Genomic DNA, 18333 nt, shown 5'->3' on the forward strand with positions numbered 1-18333 from the left:
CCCATCTCGAAAGGATGTGATTCCAGTTAAATTAAATTAGCAGGTGGAAGGAACTAATAGGTGGGAGATTGCAAGATTTTTATATACTTTTTTGAGCAAGTGGGTGCACATAGGGAACCAGCATATCGCTATTTGTTCAGATAAAGCGCCTTGCTGGGGTCATGATCCACTTGACAGGATATCAGAATAGACATGTGAGAACCGAAAAGTGCTTCACGTTTTTCAATTCTGCACTAAACTACCCAAACTACCCCTCTACATCTAAATCATTGACAGTCTAATCCTGCCACTTGGCCCTTCCACCTCCCCTCCAGCACTTAAGGGGACCATCTCTCATCCCATATCTTCTGGGGCTTAATACTGGTTAGTGTTGACTTAGGACAACAATTTACCAAATAAAAAAGAAATGACCTCAAATAAATGTCGTCTATGCTAAAATTATAGTTGACTGGTTTGGATAAGACGGGCCTTGATCTCACATGTTGCTATGATGCCTGCTTAAAGACGATATCATAATATGAAAATGACAAATAATCCATCTGTCCACAAATTTATTCCATTAATTTAATCAATAAAATAATTTTATTTCGACTCTTTTATCTCATAATTTATTGTTTCAAATTTATTATTTTAATATAAATTATATTGTTTTTCAAAACATAATTTAAAATTCATTGTTTCAATTCTGAATTAATTTATTTTTAAAATTTCATTGAAAAAAACAATAGAATTAAGATTTAAAGAATAAAACTCATCAACAATGAATCTTGTTAGAAAGAGTTTCATGTAATGATTATGAATACATAATTTTTTTAAAAATATAACATATATTTTAAAAGTTAAAACGTTTTAAAATTTTATTTAAGAGACATGAACTCTCATGAATTATCACTATATGAACCACCTCGCACTACTGATCATAATATATGTGCACAGAGAAAGTTAACAAAGGCTTGTTTGGAGAGTTGGAATCCTAAAGACACCAAAGCTGGTTTCGAAAAGATATGTAGTAGAGCATTACGTGACAGATCAGTAGCCTATTATCAACTTACAACTCTATGTAGACAAAATTTGGATTATGCTAAAAGGCTAAGTTGGACTAGACCTAATCCAATCAAAAAAGAGAAGAGAATTCTAATTTTGCTAATATATTCTACCATTTCAACATCTAGGTGGTCCACCCTTCAAGTGGACCTACTATTAAGGAGTCAGTACCAAACAAAACAGACCAATTAATGATCATGTCAACATCACTGAGCCTTATCAAGGATAGCACCGAATCGACACTAAACAAAGCATCAAAATGGCCAGACTAATCCACAAAATGGTAAGCAGCTATACAAAATATTACCACTAATGCATTTCAAACGTCGACCCCTTGCCAGATTAAGCTGGGTTAACCTTGGAAGGCACTTCAATAACATATATTTACAGCAATCACCATGGAGAAGCATAATTGAAGTAACTGCAAGGCATAAACAAGTTCGAACCTGTTGGGTATACACCATGCTTGGCCCGGCACACGAAGTGCTCAAACCAGGCTGGTGCCAGATGATAAAAAAAGTGGAGCAACTGCTCCAGGGGAGTTGGAACACTTTTCACCTACTTAAGGATTGCATTACCTGCGAAACACACTTACAAAGTCGTATAATTCTTGAATAACCCACTTTAAGATGGTCTATTTCAGCTGCAAAACGCTGGTCCAGTGACTCTAAAGTCTTGGCATTGGAAATCTGTAACTGATATGCAAGGTTCTCAGAAGGATAAATTCCGCTGTTCAAAAAGAAAATGTAGTTAAGAAAGGTCAGGCAAGTCAAATTTCAGTCTCATGCCTGACACTAGTTAAGAGCTTCAATATCTATTTGAAAACCTATTTATCTTAAAAACTCAATTATGGGAAAGATGAAAAGTTCGATTGTTCAACCATGACTCTAAGAAAAAAATTCTTATTTCTGCATTTTATTTCATTTCTTTCTTCTCCTTACTTAGCACATAAAGTTGGAGGAGGCTTCAAGACGATAGGGTTTGCTTTCAATGATTCAAATTCAAACGCGCCAACAAAAGTTTTTCATTCTCATTTCTCACTCTTAAGCAAACAAAGCTCATCACCAGAATAAATTAAATAAGAAAGCCTAATAACTATTTGCATCCAAATTCACATTCTTTACCGACAAGGTCACGCAAAATCTGATCAATTCAAAATACCATGTACAGCATTCACTTTGCAAACCTATACAGGAACAAAATAAGAAGATAATGTTCAGCTTCTTACCGTTTTAAACATGTCATATCAAGAGTCAATGACACCTTCCTCCCAAAGCTAAAATCAGTGAAACGAAGCTCCAAATCAAGCTGCTCAGCTGCAAATCAAGAGGCAGCAGATAAACTGAATCTTGGTTTCAAATTACCACCATCTTTGCAGACAATTATATAGAATGACCTGAGTGCACTACTGAATATGCCCAGAAAAGACATCAATTGAATGCATTGCACTTTGGGAATTAACTGTAGTGGTGTTGTTAATCATAAAAGATCTAGTTATGACAATAACTACTTAATGAATTGCATATATGAATAGCTTTTAGAGGGCATTTTACCAAATGCAGGTCACAATCAAGTCCTCAAATATCAACTTGACTTTCATAAACAAGTATTAAATTTGAATTTCAGCAAAATATTATTTCAAGAACATAATAAGCATGACTATGACATCAAATCCCAAGTCCATAAAATCAAACATAAAAAGGAGTATCAAGAGAACATTAGTTACCTGATGGAGAAAAGAAATTTGTGTTTGTGACACTTCTAACTTCTATCTGTGCTAACTGAACTTCCCGAAACACATCTAGCAGATTACACAGCACTGAACTGGTAGTCTGCAGAATGAATAATACAAAACTTCAAAAGGCAGAAAGTGAAAATATAGACAAAAATGTTGCTTGTTGATAATGAACGGTGATAGTTTGATTCTAAATTATCCCACTCAGCAATCAAAACAATGCGAAACTGATTACCCAAGTCAGTCACTAAATCAATATCCCAATGCCTAAAGATGAAACTCAAACAAACAGAGTTAATTGTTTGCAATTGTGCATTATGAAAATCACAGAAGAAGGTTTGCAAAGAACATGATTCTTCGGAGGCTACTTTTGACAAAAGTGAAAGAGAAAAATAAAGAAAGGGTGGGGGTGGTGAGGAATGATGGACAGATGGAGCCGATGCCACAAAGAAATAAGACTTACTTGTATATCTCGAGCCAAAATTTTCGATCCAGCATATTTCTTGGTGGTCTCAGCATTGAACACAAAAGAAAAGGCAGCAAGCGCATTCATGTTTGGGAAATTCTAACAATTAAGAAACACCAAACTTTAGGTTCAAGAAAAGATACAAAATTGCAAACACAAATCACTCATTTCATAATTTCATTACCTTCATAATATTTAAAGCATTCAATGTGTCTGAAATAAGTATGATTGAAGTTGGACTGGAATTTACTGTTAATCTGCAGATTGTCCATGATAACAATGCAGTTGATAAAGCATTCAATGCCGATTAAATAAATATCCTATCAGATTCTGAAGAAAAACAGACTACCTCTTGCATATGAAACCTTGGTAGTTAAGCGAAATGCTATAATGGCCATTCCCCTTCTCCACATCACCAACTTCCCACAACTGAAGGAATACAGACAAGACATATTGCTTAGTAACATAAGACAATTTATGGTGAGGTTTAACAAGAACTACTGCAAGAGTAGAAGACCTGCAAATCTTGGTGTAGAAGCCTGCATGCAGATTTCTTTTTCAGATGATCATTGAGTAAAACTATAATTTCAGAACAGCTTGGTACTGCTTTCCTCTTGTAATAAGTCCCAACAGATTCAGTTAAATTCTCTATTTTCTTATCTAACGCTTCAACATCATGCCGCATGATGGCCACCTTGTCACTTAGGATCTGGTGTAAGAAAAAAAGCATGTGCTTTGTCAGTAAACTTCATAATCACCAATAATATTTCATGGGTGCATCCAAACAACATCACAAAAGAAGTATGGGAAGCATAAGAAGCAAGTAGAATTATATATAGATATGTATACAAATATATGTATGAGCACATGTGCGTGTGTGCATAGTGCATACACAAAAAAAATAGGTGATGAGATATTAAGTGAAAACTAGACATCTTTGCCAATATAACAAACCATGCTTGGAATTTGAACAGCATAAATTTGTGTGTTTCTTTCACTTGTCAAAGACCGATGCTGAGTGCAAATTGACCGCAAGCTCCGAGACTCCTGAACTGCAGAGTCCAACTGTTGCATTCTTTTCTGCAACAAAGGAAAAAAAAAAGTGAAAAAACAATATGCAAAACTGAGAATTCGAAGCGAATGAAGTTCCACACAAAAAAGAAAGACATACCAGAACTTTATCATACTTGATGTATAATAACTTCAATTTTGCCTTTTCATACGCAATTTTATAAAGCAGCACTCTTGTTTCAGATACTCTGCAGCAGTTTGACCTCACCACTGTCAAGAATTGTTACGCTACACCAGTTTCTATAATATGATTAAAAAATATTATAAACATCTGTAATGTGGTAATAAGAATGCAGGAGTAAACACCTTTTATTCCAAGCATTACTAGACTGATTATTTATTTTCTGTAGAAAGCAGTAGAGAAAGAATGTTAGAAGAAAATAGTAAGCCTAGATTTGCAATTACTTTACGAAGGAGCAATGCCAATGAGAACTGCAAAAATATAAACACATAAATGAGCATAAAGAAAGTGATGCAGTAATGAATAACGTAAATGAAGTGATGGATTTAGCATCTCTGTTGCAGACCTGAGACCGAATTTCTGAGCAAAGCAAGTCCCATATCTTGACTTTCTGAAGGTGAACCACAATATCTTCCAGCCTGTCAATCTACACAACGGATAGGTGTTGGGAAAAGAAAAACAAAGGTTAAACACGAGTAATAAGGTGAGCATAAACCAAGTAGTAAGTTTTATATATTTCAATCTCCAACAAACTTAGGTCAACCAAAACAAAAGAAAAACACAAAGAGGACTAGAGGAGTACATACTGCTCTTATATTTAGTTTATCAGTCAACGGAGAAAGCAACTCTTTAGTATCTGCTGAAAATTTAGATGAAACCTGCAAGGTAAAAAACTGGAGTCATGAAGATAAAGAAAACACTACCTCCCTACAGCAAAAGTAACTGGCAAGTAACACGTATACAAAACAGTGAAACACAGAAAATATACATACATTAGTCCAATGCTTCAATGTTATATCAACTACAATCTTCTCAGTTCTATTGTCATTTTCATCTGACTGCATTATCATGAACTCCGAATCAGAACCCCCACGTTTGCAAATCTTTGGATTCCTCTTAGCCCTTGAGTTATCATCATTATCTCCATCCCCATGAACAGGATCCATATTTTTTCTTTTCCATCCAGAAGAGCTCTCAACGTCTTTCTTAGAAAACAACCTCCGTGATAAATCAAGTTTCGACTGACTGTCACTAGGAGCATGCTGAATAAAATTGGATTCAGATGATATGTCTTTTCCAATAAAGGATTGGAAATTGTAATTGCGGTATGCACTGTGAGGGTCCTTCATACCAAGGCTCCGAGTTGAGTCAGTTAAGTCCTTCCTAGTGAGACTTTCGGTCAGCTCTTTCCAGGAAGGGCTCTGAATAAAAAACTATAACAATATTAAAATCTTGAACATTTCAAGTATCCAAAGAACACACAGAATTTTTCTCAAAAAAAAAAAAAAAAAAGAACACAGAGAACTACCACAAACATTAAAAAGTTACCCAGAATTTTCATTACAACTAGGTATGGACCTGCAGTACTGTCTCTACATGCATGTGCCTAAACAGATATGGGTACATGCAAATGTGTGTATGTGTGTACACAATGAGAGAGAGATAGACTATAACCTTCTCAGATAATGGCTCTTTCGTAGTTCTCTTAGGGCCATACATAGATGTTGACCCATCATAAGGAGTTTCAATTCCCTTCTCAGGAAGTCCTTCCCTGAACTCGCCTTGGTTGAAATTTGCAGTGACCTTATCTCTTGAAGGACTTTGGAAGCTCCTAAATATTTTAGATACATTTTGAAGACCAGAAAAAGAACTTTGCCTGTCAAGAAGAGATGAGCTTGATTGTGCTTTCCCTTCAACAAATGATCCTAACCTGTCAGTTATTTCTGCGGAAGGGCTACCAGGATTTGCATTTTTAACAGTATTACCATCTTGTCCTGGGCTAATGCTAACAGATTTATAATGTTGATCGAAATCACTAGAAATACTGCTTTGGTATTCTACTGATGATGATAACTTCTGGTCCGGCCTTTTAATTAAAGGGGAAGCAAACTTGGGTGGATCAATCACATCCTCGTCATCTTCATTACTTATAGCCAACTTCATTGATGAGGAATCAGATCTACAATCCAATGTCCCTTCACTGGGCTTCCGAGACGTCAAGACATCCTGTATCTCATTCTGTGACAAAGCAGAAAACAAGGGTGAAGTCACAGCTGTCATTGTCACAAGATTTGGAGAGTCCCCATCTTCTGCATGGCCTTTGGTCTCTTTATTTTGGCTCATCCCATTGTTCAGGTGCCCAATACCATCACTGTTTATGCAAATCACAGTTTCTTGTTCGCTGCTCTTCAGATCAAAACTGAACTGCTTCTCAGGGTCAATGTCTGGGCAGTCCACACCTCTACTCTGGAGAAACTTATTGTTATTGTGATTAGGAGTATTCATAGGAGAAGTTTCCGAAGAAAAGGGCAGTGGTGATCGGAGTTTTAGTCTTCTCATTCCATCCTTCAGGGCAGAGCAAGGAGAAGGCTCAATAGCTCGTGAAATTCGAGGAATAGAGAACACTTGAACAGGACCTTTTATCATTTCCTTACCTAAAATGGGAGTGGTTTGTTTAGGGGAAGCAGTCACAAATGATGAATATTGAGATGAATTAGCGACATCCTGGAATATATGACGTCGTTTAGCAGATAGTGAGTATATAGACCCTGCATCCGGAGATTCGTGTTGTTCAGCAGAATTATGTATTTTACTAGAATAAGTTTCTTTCATTTGATCACCATTAGAAGAACGATGTCCAGATTCATGCTGCAGAGACAAATCTAACTGCGAAAATTTAATTGATCTTGGTGGTGGGGTGCTTTTATTCATAGCAGAGAACTCATCATTCAGAACACTTGTTCTGACCGCAGTTTTACGCTCCTTGTTCACCTGCTAACAGTGTAATATAACAAGCGAACAAGCCACTGATTAATTCAATAAAAGGAATCATAACTATCATAAGAATACCACAAATTTGCAATTTTCAGTGCTAAATTAGAACACACAGTGAGTCATCAGCATAACCTAAACAGCTGACAAGTGACAACAGCCAGTTATTAGTTGTTAAAGGCAATAACTCTACAGAAATTTCTGTCAGCCATGTCTATCTTGTTTCTCGTGAGCATATACTAATACAGAGCAAAATTACGGAAAATATAATATGAGAACAGATAGGAAAACAACAGAAAGCAATACCAGCTGTAAATTTTGGAATGAGAGTTTCAAAGCTCGCGGCATAATGTGGAAAAAAAACGCAGCTCAACTTCAAGAGGTAATAATAGGGTTGAAGCTATGGGAATGAAAATGATACCAATCAAACCCAATGCAGAAAAACAAACATGACAAACTAATCCAACTACTAGATCATATATTAGCCACAAAGTGGGTCTACTTAATTAATGTACAAAACAAAACACTCAGGAATATTGCCATTAGCAGGATAAGTTCTTACATTGCTATGCTGATCTGGAGTTCTGATTTGGTGATCAATGGAGGCATCAGCAGTTGGATCATCATTTGTAATAAGCGAGTAATCATGAGTGATTTCACCAACAGTAGTGGCTACAGAACTGCCATTCACCTCACCCGGTTGAAGAGCTTCTTCAGCAGACATACTATGAGAAACAGCAATGTCATCCTTTTGACCCATGCTGGCAACCCCATTATCATCAAGGCTGGGAACTAAACTCCCCTTTGGTGACTTTGCTTTGGTATAATCAGAAAGTGAGAAAACATGCAAATCCTCGATACCCTCAGCTAAAATAGCTTGTAGTTTAGGAGATAATTTTCCATAATCGTATTTATTTGGAATTTTTTCAACAAGACTCATGTCAAAGGAATCACTACGACCACTAACTCTATCTAAAGAAGAAGAAGATTGGGCAACTGGCTTCTTATATTTTGTTATCACCATTGAACTTCCTGGATCAGAAGGGGTGGTAGTCTGGGCAGGTGTTTTGTCCTCGAAGGCGAGACGAACTCCTGTTGGAGTCTTAATGTCTCCTCCCGAATCTGATTTTGCAAGGCTTCGGAAATGCATTGAAAATGCAGTTGAATCCATCGTAATATCATGGTTTTCATCAGATGCAGCTGAACCAGATAACCTTCCAGGTCTAATAAAACTTGCTGATACAGGGCCAAAAAAGTTTTCCTCTGCAAACAGAAATAGAAAAACATTCCTTTAATGCTATCACTCATAAATATGGTATTTGACCATTAACTAGATAATGCCTTCTGCACATATGTATTGAGCAATTAGCCATTATATCAATAGTAATATGGTAACATTTGGGTCCATGTAGATAGTCCTTCAATGACTTAAAATTAAAAGAAACTCAATTGCTCTAGAGGATGCAACTACAAGAATTAAGTCAAGAACGAGAAGGTGCTGATGGAAAATGTTTAAGAGTTCTTCGACCATTCCACGGTTCCATGGCATGGTTTAACAAGCCACTAATGATGTCATTGCATACCACTTGTATCCCACTGCCATATTGCATTGCTTGAATTGAATGCAGACATCAAAAGGCTATATAAAACGTCGAGGGGTCTTTGGGATTGCAGCGGTAAGGGTAGAATGCAGGCTTATCTGGGTGCTGGTGAGAAACACAAGTATCCATGTACCATGACAGGAGTAGAGTATGTAGGAAAAGTACCATATCCATATGGCTCCAATATATGAGCCTCTCCTTGGTAGAAACGGACAGCTTTAATTTGTGCCCATTTCTCGTTTTCATATTACATATCCCTCGCCAAGTAATGATAACGCTTTAGTATCGCTAACCATGTGTTCCATATAATTGAACTAAGTCATCTTCTAGAGCATTTGAGGTAAAGGAACGGTATCTTTCATGGCTACTAATGCCACTTATGCGCATATCTCATCCACTTGTGCATTGCAACTAGACCAACAGGAACTATTAAACCGTGTAGAGAGAGAACTCAATCCAAGTATAACTTTATTCTGATCAATTGCTCAACATTTAAAAGTCCATGCACCAAAATTTAAACAAACAGCAAAAGATTAACCAAGTATCAAAAACAATTTTACCAATGAATCAAACAATTAAATAAATAAATTCCTCAACACTAACCGTCATTAGAAGTAGCAGAGCCAACGATACTACTCCCACCAGGAGATGGGGACCCGATGGGCCGCAAGAACGAATTCCTCTCCACTGCAACCTCATCATCTTCACTCTGACCATTCGGCGACAGCTCCCTGAAGTCATCGCTATCCGCCAGGTCTTTGAAAAGCCCCACGACTTCGTTCTCTGGCGTGGCATTGTTCTTCTCGAAGTCCGGGGGAGACTCGTAGTCCTCGTCGCGGTTGAAGATATGAACCGACGTGATCTCGCGGTCTGCGAAGCTCACGCGCCGCAGCCGCTTCTTACGGAGCGCGACTGTCTCCTCATCGGTCTCGGTGACGGAGGGGTCTTCCACTGGAGCATTCGATGACATTCTGGCGAGAATATTTTCTGCAGGAATTTGCAGAACGGTAGAGAGGGATTTTGAAATTAGGGTTTAAAATTCATGTTCTTTTCAGTGTGGGTGAGAAAGCAAGTTGTCTTTGGCTTGCTTTATGCGGGAATTTATTTTAGCCAAATTTGAATGCACCACGGATTTCGTCCGTTACCGTCTTATGAATTTCCCAATTCACCCTTGTCAATTTTTTTAAAAAAATTTTCGTCGTTTTATGACTTTATCTCTGCTTTTTTCACAATCACATTAATCCTCTTATAAATTACGGGGCCAAGCCAAACTCTAACCGATAACCAGGGACCTGGTCCGACGTACACCTCTGCGATGACAAATTGACAATGAGCCTGTTTGGGAGTGTTATGAACTGTTTTGAGGTGTTGTGCGGTGCTGTGAGTTACAAAACTGTGGTCCTGTGAGGTGAGTTGGAACGCAAAAAACTGTTTGACGCATCACTTTTAAAACTGTGGTGCGGTGAGGTGCATTTGACGTATCTAAATTACGATTATATTAGATGACTAATAATATTAATATAAAATCACTTAATGTTTACATTGTATATTAATCCAAAATAAAATAATTGACCTAATTTGATTACGTATGACAATTCAACATATATTGTAAGTGTTTGGGAGTGTTGTGAGGTGTGGTGAGATGCTGTGAGATAAAAAGCTGTGGTGCTGTGAGGTGAGTTGAAACGCAAAAGCTGTTTGACGTGTCACAAAAAACTATGATGCGGTGTAACTGAACATAGTTCAAACACACTGCCAAACACTATCAATAGCATGGTGCATGTAACCTAGACCTCCAGCTATGAAGGTCAACATTCCTTGCACAATTGCTTTCAATAATTTACACAAAGCATCCTCCAGCAATCTTATCATATGAAATAACAGATTAATGGATGTATATTGCCATGAAAACAATCCCATTCAGAATTTACTGGAAGAACAGAAATGATCATCGTCCAACCAATCTATTATCCTACGAAATTCAGAAAAGCATTACATAGCCCTGAATTTCTGTTAAAAAAAAGACAGGTTACACTATTTTCTAATGTTCATTACACTTATACTCAACCATATAGCGCACGCCATGGTTCTTCACCATCCTTCAATTTCTTAGCAGGATTCCAAGTAACCATGTCTCTCAAGAAGCACAAGGATGTGGTGTCTGCCACAATTTCACCTATCTCATACAGTACCTGAAAATTAACCACCAGGAGTCAAATTGGTAAACTCAGTAATTTTCACTTTTATAATATGGTGGCTACTGGCTTCAGTTTTTGACATGAATTAAATCTGACTTTCTATCACCATAATAATAATCACATTAAACTGTGACTCTAATCAAAGAATGTTACCTCAAGTTCTTTGCCAATGGATTTGTCAGAACTTCCATGTCTTTGCCCAATAATAACAGAGGTTTGAAATTTCAAGACACGGACCAACTGAAGAAAGCAGGCCAGAGGTTCGTAGTGAATCTGCAAGGACGATGGTGCCTTTTGGGTTCTCGTACCAATGATTTGACTGCTATCAGTTTCAGGACCTATTTGTACACCATAAAGCTTAACATCACTACCATTTGCTAGTGTTATATTTTCGAACTTAAGCTTTGAGGAGGCCAATATAAATGGAACAACCAGAGTGGGAAGCAGTGTTGATGTTTCTGCTACAATTTGTACCAGAACCTCATTCATGGCACACACCAATACTGGAGTCTCATACTTTTCCAGAAGCAGCAGTGACACCTGGATGAAGAAGGAGAAATGACTCATGAAACATGATCTTAAAATTAAATCTCAAAGAGTTCAAGGTATTTATATCCAAGGAATATATATCGGCCTTACTAAATACTTATTAATGATAAGTGAAACATGATCCTCATTTCACACAAAGAAAATATATTCCACAGAATCACAATGACATTTTCAAATTATTTGCCTGTTCTACTCAAAGATGCAAAGACATGAACTATAAGGTTCAATTGACTTACACATCCAACATACAACATCAAACACAAATTGGTCCTGCAGCGGAAGAGCATAGCCCTTAACAATTGCCTCTATATTGATGTTCAATTTATCATACATAAAGCGGAGAGATGCCATGTCAGTATTATCCGGGTTCGCACATCCCACTCAAATTTCAGAACTTGTTGAAAAGATGATTATTCATCCACTTCATCACAAATTCTCAACCATCTTACTTTAAGCCAGACATACTATGATTTCTGATTTTAACATTAAAATAAATGAATTTCCCTTTGCTGTTTCCCTTGGTCCACTTGCCCCATTTGTTAATTTCACACACAAAAAGACTTTGTTCTTTAACTTGATAGACCACCTCCTGTTACTAGTCATACTAACTCCCTCTTCTGAATTTCAGTGTAAAAAGAACATAAATATATTTATCGCTATTGGAACAAGGTGCCCATGAAACAATGGAACTTCTATGGCTCTAAAGATCACCTTGAAATATTCAATGACATGTTTTCTCCAGTTAAATCCTAAGCAGCTAATCAGTCATGCAGATCATCTAAACATGGTTTCTACAAATATTTCAAAATTTGTGCAGGTATAATTTGTGGCCAAGAGGTCTAGTCCTATTTCCAATTATTGATATTTATCAATATCATCCATAATCGAGCACTTCACAGGGGGAAAAATCTACTCGACCCCTATTTCGTGGTGTTAATATTCACAGGATTCCAGACTCACTTTTATACAAATTATATATAATTGGAAGCGCCACAAATCTAGCTATATAGCATGACTTACCTGATAAACACCCTTATCATCGACAAAGTGGAAGAAGTCTCCACATGCCTTCCGATCTTTGACACCGTAGTGTTCCAATGACAGCTCAAAATGCTCTTCTCTGCAAATTAGGAACGTAAGCACCATATATTTCGTAATCTGATTTGCAACACATACAGAGACAAAGTAACTTACAGTCGGCGAAGAGAAGAGTTAGGGTTAGGGAAGATTGCGTCCGCGATGGCAGCGCTGAACCCCTCTGGATCTCTGAAAAGGAACAGTATCTTCGGCGCTACCTTCATTGATCTCTGTAATCGTCGATAATCCACGGACCACGGTGAAGCAATCAAGCAAGCGATCTCTGCTATAATATCGCAAATACTTTTCTTTTAATCCCAAAAATAATATTTATTTATTTCCGACCTAGAAACTTTATTATGTTTTATAATTACGCCCCAAATAAAAATAAATACCCTTTTCAGTACGGGGTCTGCTCCTAGGTCCAAACACAGCCTTGGAATTCCTTAGCCCATGGTGATTGGCCATTGCTTATGTATTGCAGATTTGCAGGAGCTGGCGCGAAACACCATTAGATCTCAAATCGTCGGTTGTCTCTCTCTGAGCTCAAGATCTCAGAGACAATGCAGAAAACAGCGCAAGCATGGTTCACGGGAGGTCCCTCCGGAGTCACTGATCAACAAAAATCTCCGTCTCTGCTGGCTGATTGGAACGCTTACGCTGCTTCACAGGAACCTGATTCCTCCGCTTCAGGCTTCGATCTCGAGGCCGCCGTCCGTACCACCAGCGACAAAGTCACCGGAACTCTAAATGTGTAATTTACTTAACCCTACCCCATCTCTCCCTCTTCTCCTCTCCATGTATATATTTGTGTGTACATGTATGTATATATGTGTGTGTGTATATATATATTTGTCGTTGCTCTATAAGAGTTTAAAGACCTTTGATATGAACAATGAATGAGAGGAATTTCAACGCCACAATGAACTTTCAGTTCATTCTTGGAATTAGAAACGAGGTGCTACAACCGGGTTTCCAAAGCATGTTTGCACTTGTTGAAATCACCTATTACAACCTTGATATGGTTATGCCTTTTGGAGATTAGATCTAGTTGGATCAGCCTGGTTTGTGAGATTATCATGTTGCACATGATACCCGTTGAAAAACTTGTCAACTAACTGGATTTTATGCTTCTCTTTGGTATTGCTATCAGCAACATCATTCTATGTCTAAAATGAACATTAAAAATTGCTTATTGAAAAGGAAATAGTACGATATTCGGTACGTACTCCAAATATTCTAGCCAGTGCAGTTGATTGTAAATACAGAAGGGGGAAAAAGAAGAGAAGACAACATGTTGGTTGGTTTTCATATTACTTCAGGTGTGAACAAAATGCTGATTTGTTAAGGGGGTCTATTACTTTTTGATAGTAATATTTGATCATTATTGTGAAGCCTGATTGCTTGGTTTGATTGGAATCTGTAGGGTTTCAAAAGGAGTGAAAGATTTACCAGGGAACTTTCAGCCTTCCTCAAGCAATGCTCCTGCTAGCAAATCTTTCACATACTTCGGGTTCCTCCTTGCTACTGGCGTGTTCTTTGTCTTCATAGCATTCACTATGTTTCTACCCATCATGGTGTTGGCACCACAGAAATTTGCTATGTGCTTAACTATTGGTTGTGCCTTCATTGTTTGTTCATTCTTTGCACTTAAGGGTCTGAGAAATCAGCTTTCGCACATGTCATCTAAAGAGGTGCCTCAGCTTTTTTGTATTTATGATAGCTTAGAAACAGCAAATCTTCTAGAAGATAAACTTTTCAACAGTTATATTTCATGTACTTGCTCTTTTCATCTGAAACTTTATCTACCTTTTATCTGTCTTTGTTAACTTCAGAGGCTTCCTTCTACATTGGCACTTATTGGAACGATGGTGGGAACCATATATGTTTCCATTGTACTTCACAGTTACCTTCTTTCCGTGCTCTTCTCTGTGCTACAGGTATTTACACATCAGTTCTTGTGTGTTCTATTAATTAGTAGTCTTCAGTTGAGTTTGACATTGGTTGGTTCTACCCTGCTCCCACTCATTTTTACATAGTATTTTAATGTATTTTTTCCAAAAAAATAAACAATAGCAAGTAAAAATAAATCATGTCAAACGATCACACCCAACTCGGGTGCTCGCCCTGCTAAAAGTAGATTCAAAACCTGGTGTGAAAGCTTAAGGGATCAAGCTAAGTTGATGTGTTCGTTCAAGACAATATTCGGTGCCTAGCTTGTGACTGTTTCACCTGGTTTACTGTCTTTTTTTTCCTTAATTTGTTCGATGAATTTAAGTGCAGTGCTGTTTTTAATAGCTTTGACCTTCTTAGATTTACCAAATCCATACTTTTCTAGCATGAAAAACAATAACCTCATGTCCACCTTTGCTCAGAAGTAGGTTGTTCATTGGTCCGGGCTGTACAGGTGTTATCTTCAATCATTTTTCATTTCAGCTAGATTAGGAAATCATCAATGCCATTACATGACCCATAATTTTTTCAAATATTATAATATCATTTTCAATGAAGTGCCTTATTTGTGCCTTTCAATCTTGGTAGGTCCTTGCACTATCATTCTATGCTATTTCCTACTTCCCTGGAGGATCTGCTGGACTGAAGTTTCTTTCATCGACTCTTATCTCTTCTTTTTTGGAATGTTTCAGAAGGTGATATCGACTTGGATAAAGTCATACAGTAGTTCATTCTTTTTCCTAGGGAAAAAATTGTGTAATCATTGTCATCAAGTTTGGAATGTTTTGAGAGATACTTCAAGATTATATTTTAATCATATAGTATGCTTTGGCAATCCAAAGTCCAAACTGTTATCTTTTCTCATCCACTACCTAGACACCTTTTGGTACAAATCTGTCATGTTCAATTGTCTTTTCATTATCTTCTTTGTCTTTAATTGGACCCTTTGGATGGCTATCAATTGGTCCCCAACTTGTGCATTGCTCCTTGTTCCTCCGCATCTTCATGTCGTGCAGTACTTTGAACATTAAATTCTAAATCCTGTCGCTAAAGATATTAGATATGAACAAATTTTATCCATGGTATCAGGTAGACATGGCTATTGGAAGTATGGATACCCAGAGTGATCTGCGTTTCTCTAGCGCTGAAGTTAACAAGTTTTTAAATTAGTAGTATATATTTTTCTTTATATTGTATGAGCTGAAGCGAGGTAGTGATGCATTGAACATTGTTTGAGATGCTTAACATCATGATAGCTAGATAAAGCACATTATATTTCTATTTAGCAAAATATCAGTTTACAATATAAAGAAGCAGATCTTTTTTTTGTTTACGAAGAAGAAACATATTTACATAGCCAATCCCAAACATTTTGGGATAAGGCTCGAAATGATGACGATGATAACAGTGTGCAATATGCATCATCAAACTCTTGAAAACAGTTGGGCCTGATTGGCTGTTTTGGCATGAGTGAGTTATCAGCCATGCTGACCCATTTATCTTCCAGATAGAATGCAAGGTGATTTCAATATACGATGGACAATCCTGCAGTCATGAAAGGTAGCGAGGAAAAATGCCTGCATAATTTCTTTCCATCTCAAGCATTTAGATACTCGAAATGTATTCTTATCACTCGATTTTCCATGCATACAGGAAAAGGCAGTAATCTGGAGCTGTTGAATTGCTCCCAATAGAGTGATACCTGCTCCCAGTGCTGGTGTCGCTTTCAAATCCGCCTTGGCTGCTTCCCTCCTTGTCACTTTCTGCTTCAGGTGCGCCTGGTTTAAATATGAACAAGCCATGGCCTGTGCCAGGGCTGTTGAATAGCCAATCATGCACATCCCAGAACACCTGAACCGGTTGCTTACCCACCATCATAGTCTGGTTTCCTCTGAATTTCCACTGCAGATTCTTAACATGGATCACCACAATCCCATCTACGCTAATCCACATCTCAGGGTCTTTAGGTCCAGTTGTTGAACTCTCCACAACAATGTCGTGCTCTTTCGTCCTTTCATCGAACTTAGCTCTGGTGGAGAAAGATTTCTTGGCAAAAACATTCTCCTTCTTGTAATACTGGATTGCATCAACAAGAGCAGGTCTTGCCTTTGTTCTTTTATATGCTTTCTTCTTTAAATCTCCCAACAACAGAACCACTTCTTCATCTGAAACCAGAGCCACATAGTAATCACTACAGGGCTCAGGACTACCACCAAATTTAGCTGCTCGAAGATCCCAATAAACGTCGACTTGGTTCCCTTCGACCTCGAAGCACTTGTAACCTCTCTTGCTCCAAAAATGCCAAGGCTTGACATCAATCTTGCAATTGTACAAGTATTCACCTTCATGGCTGTTGACCATGAGACTTAGAGAATGATTCATCAGGTTCTTGCACCATAAGACAGTGACATTCCGCCAGTAGCCTCCAATATTGGTCTGGTAGACACAGGTAACGGTGCTTTGAGCTGTTTTACTTGTTACAGGATCCTCTGTTATTTTCTCTGCTAAGGGTGGTGGTTGAGCACTCACTGAGCGAGCTCTCATGGGATGAAGTGACATTTCCCCCTTCCTTTCCAGTCTCTTTTCTTTTCTGTCTTCTCCAGGTACAAAATGGGTTTCTCTCTGAATCCTTCAATCAGGATACTCACAAGAGAATTGATCGACGAGAGCTAGCTAGCTATCTGGTCCTTGAGCTTGTTAATGCCGCAAAGATGGTTTTGCCCTGCCACCTTCCTTCGCTTCTGCAGAACACAGGCTTGCTTTTGATGAATTTCTGGGGATGGAAACTGATTGCAAACAATATGTTCTTCTCGTAAAAGAAGAGAATGAGGAATGGACAAGCACCTTTGTCTGTGCCACGAGAAAAATTCTCCCTCTTGAGGCTTCTAACAAAACAAAGCCCCGAACCTCAGGTTGTAAGCCTATTTTTGGGATATATTCTTAAATAAATCACAACTGTCCATTGAATGCCAGCATGTATCTTGATCATGACCAATCAAGCCCTTTCTTTTTTCTTTTCTTTTTAGCTGGAAAAACAATTCCACATTCAATAATCAGGAAAGACGGTGAAGGTGGTAGAAAATGAGCTCTTTTGTACTAGCAAGCTGAGGGAAATAGACAATTTACTAGTGAGCAACTGAAGTTGTGTAAGGAGCAGTTATGACCCAAGTATGGCTCTTGAACAAGCTGTCCTGACTCCTGAGCACCGACCCTATGAAATGGGCATGAGACAGCAAGCGAGAGTATGGCAGTTTCTTCACATTGATGAGCACTTACAAACCAAATATTGTGTCCATATCAGACTTCCATTGGCTAATCCTTTTGCCCGACATGTTTTACAAGAAGACTTGCAAAGTACATAGTATCCACGGCCTGTTTATGACTCATATATACCACATCGGTTGGATAAATCCTAATCGAGTGGTTTATATGGGCAAGTACACATTCGTATATGTCAATTACACTTGTTTTTATTGAATTCAAGTATCATTAAGTGAGACGGCCCAAGAAGAAATAAAGCCGTACATGCCCGATATATACAAGGAAACTAGATAATCCAAAACAGACGTTATGGTTAACATGTATGGGCTAAGATTTGTGGGCCAGATGTAACAATGAGAATCAGATAACTCAAAGCAGACAATATGATTAACGTGTATGGACACAGCCTCTACTCCACGTGTTGG

General features: G+C 37.9%; 4 protein-coding genes across 5 annotated transcripts; 1 reads left to right on the forward strand and 3 right to left on the reverse strand.

The window, feature by feature from the left end:
• Window positions 1-1138: 1138 nt before the first annotated feature.
• Window positions 1139-9957, reverse strand: LOC119999928. 2 transcript variants are annotated; one of them, XM_038847749.1, is made up of 16 exons: window positions 9474-9957; window positions 7832-8532; window positions 5953-7269; window positions 5271-5699; window positions 5085-5156; window positions 4844-4924; window positions 4623-4660; window positions 4417-4504; window positions 4200-4325; window positions 3763-3954; window positions 3595-3674; window positions 3430-3502; window positions 3243-3344; window positions 2771-2876; window positions 2273-2360; window positions 1139-1773 (listed from the first exon to the last, which is right to left on the reverse strand). In XM_038847749.1, the coding sequence occupies exons 1-16, from the start codon at window positions 9838-9840 to the stop codon at window positions 1599-1601; spliced, it is 4035 nt and encodes a 1344-aa protein (XP_038703677.1). In that variant the 5' UTR covers window positions 9841-9957; the 3' UTR covers window positions 1139-1598. The 2 variants fall into 2 exon arrangements, with proteins under 2 accessions (XP_038703677.1, XP_038703676.1); XM_038847748.1 differs by having other exon boundaries at window positions 5953-7272.
• A 786-nt stretch (window positions 9958-10743) lies between these two features.
• Window positions 10744-12971, reverse strand: LOC119999931. The gene is made up of 4 exons (XM_038847751.1): window positions 12812-12971; window positions 12638-12737; window positions 11222-11608; window positions 10744-11062 (listed from the first exon to the last, which is right to left on the reverse strand). Exons 1-4 carry the CDS (start codon window positions 12916-12918, stop codon window positions 10934-10936), a joined length of 723 nt encoding a protein of 240 aa, XP_038703679.1. The 5' UTR covers window positions 12919-12971; the 3' UTR covers window positions 10744-10933.
• A 138-nt stretch (window positions 12972-13109) lies between these two features.
• On the forward strand, window positions 13110-15482 carry LOC119999932 (protein transport protein sft2-like). The gene is made up of 4 exons (XM_038847752.1): window positions 13110-13448; window positions 14121-14388; window positions 14530-14634; window positions 15236-15482. Exons 1-4 carry the CDS (start codon window positions 13258-13260, stop codon window positions 15344-15346), a joined length of 675 nt encoding a protein of 224 aa, XP_038703680.1. The 5' UTR covers window positions 13110-13257; the 3' UTR covers window positions 15347-15482.
• Window positions 15483-15620: 138 nt separating this feature from the next.
• Window positions 15621-17590, reverse strand: LOC119999930. The gene has a single exon (XM_038847750.1). The coding sequence runs from the start codon at window positions 17204-17206 to the stop codon at window positions 16277-16279; it is 930 nt and encodes a 309-aa protein (XP_038703678.1). The 5' UTR covers window positions 17207-17590; the 3' UTR covers window positions 15621-16276.
• Between the last annotated feature and the right edge of the window lie 743 nt (window positions 17591-18333).

Source organism: Tripterygium wilfordii, chromosome 6, assembly GCF_013401445.1.
Source record: "Tripterygium wilfordii isolate XIE 37 chromosome 6, ASM1340144v1, whole genome shotgun sequence".
Taxonomy (NCBI): Eukaryota; Viridiplantae; Streptophyta; class Magnoliopsida; order Celastrales; family Celastraceae; genus Tripterygium; species Tripterygium wilfordii.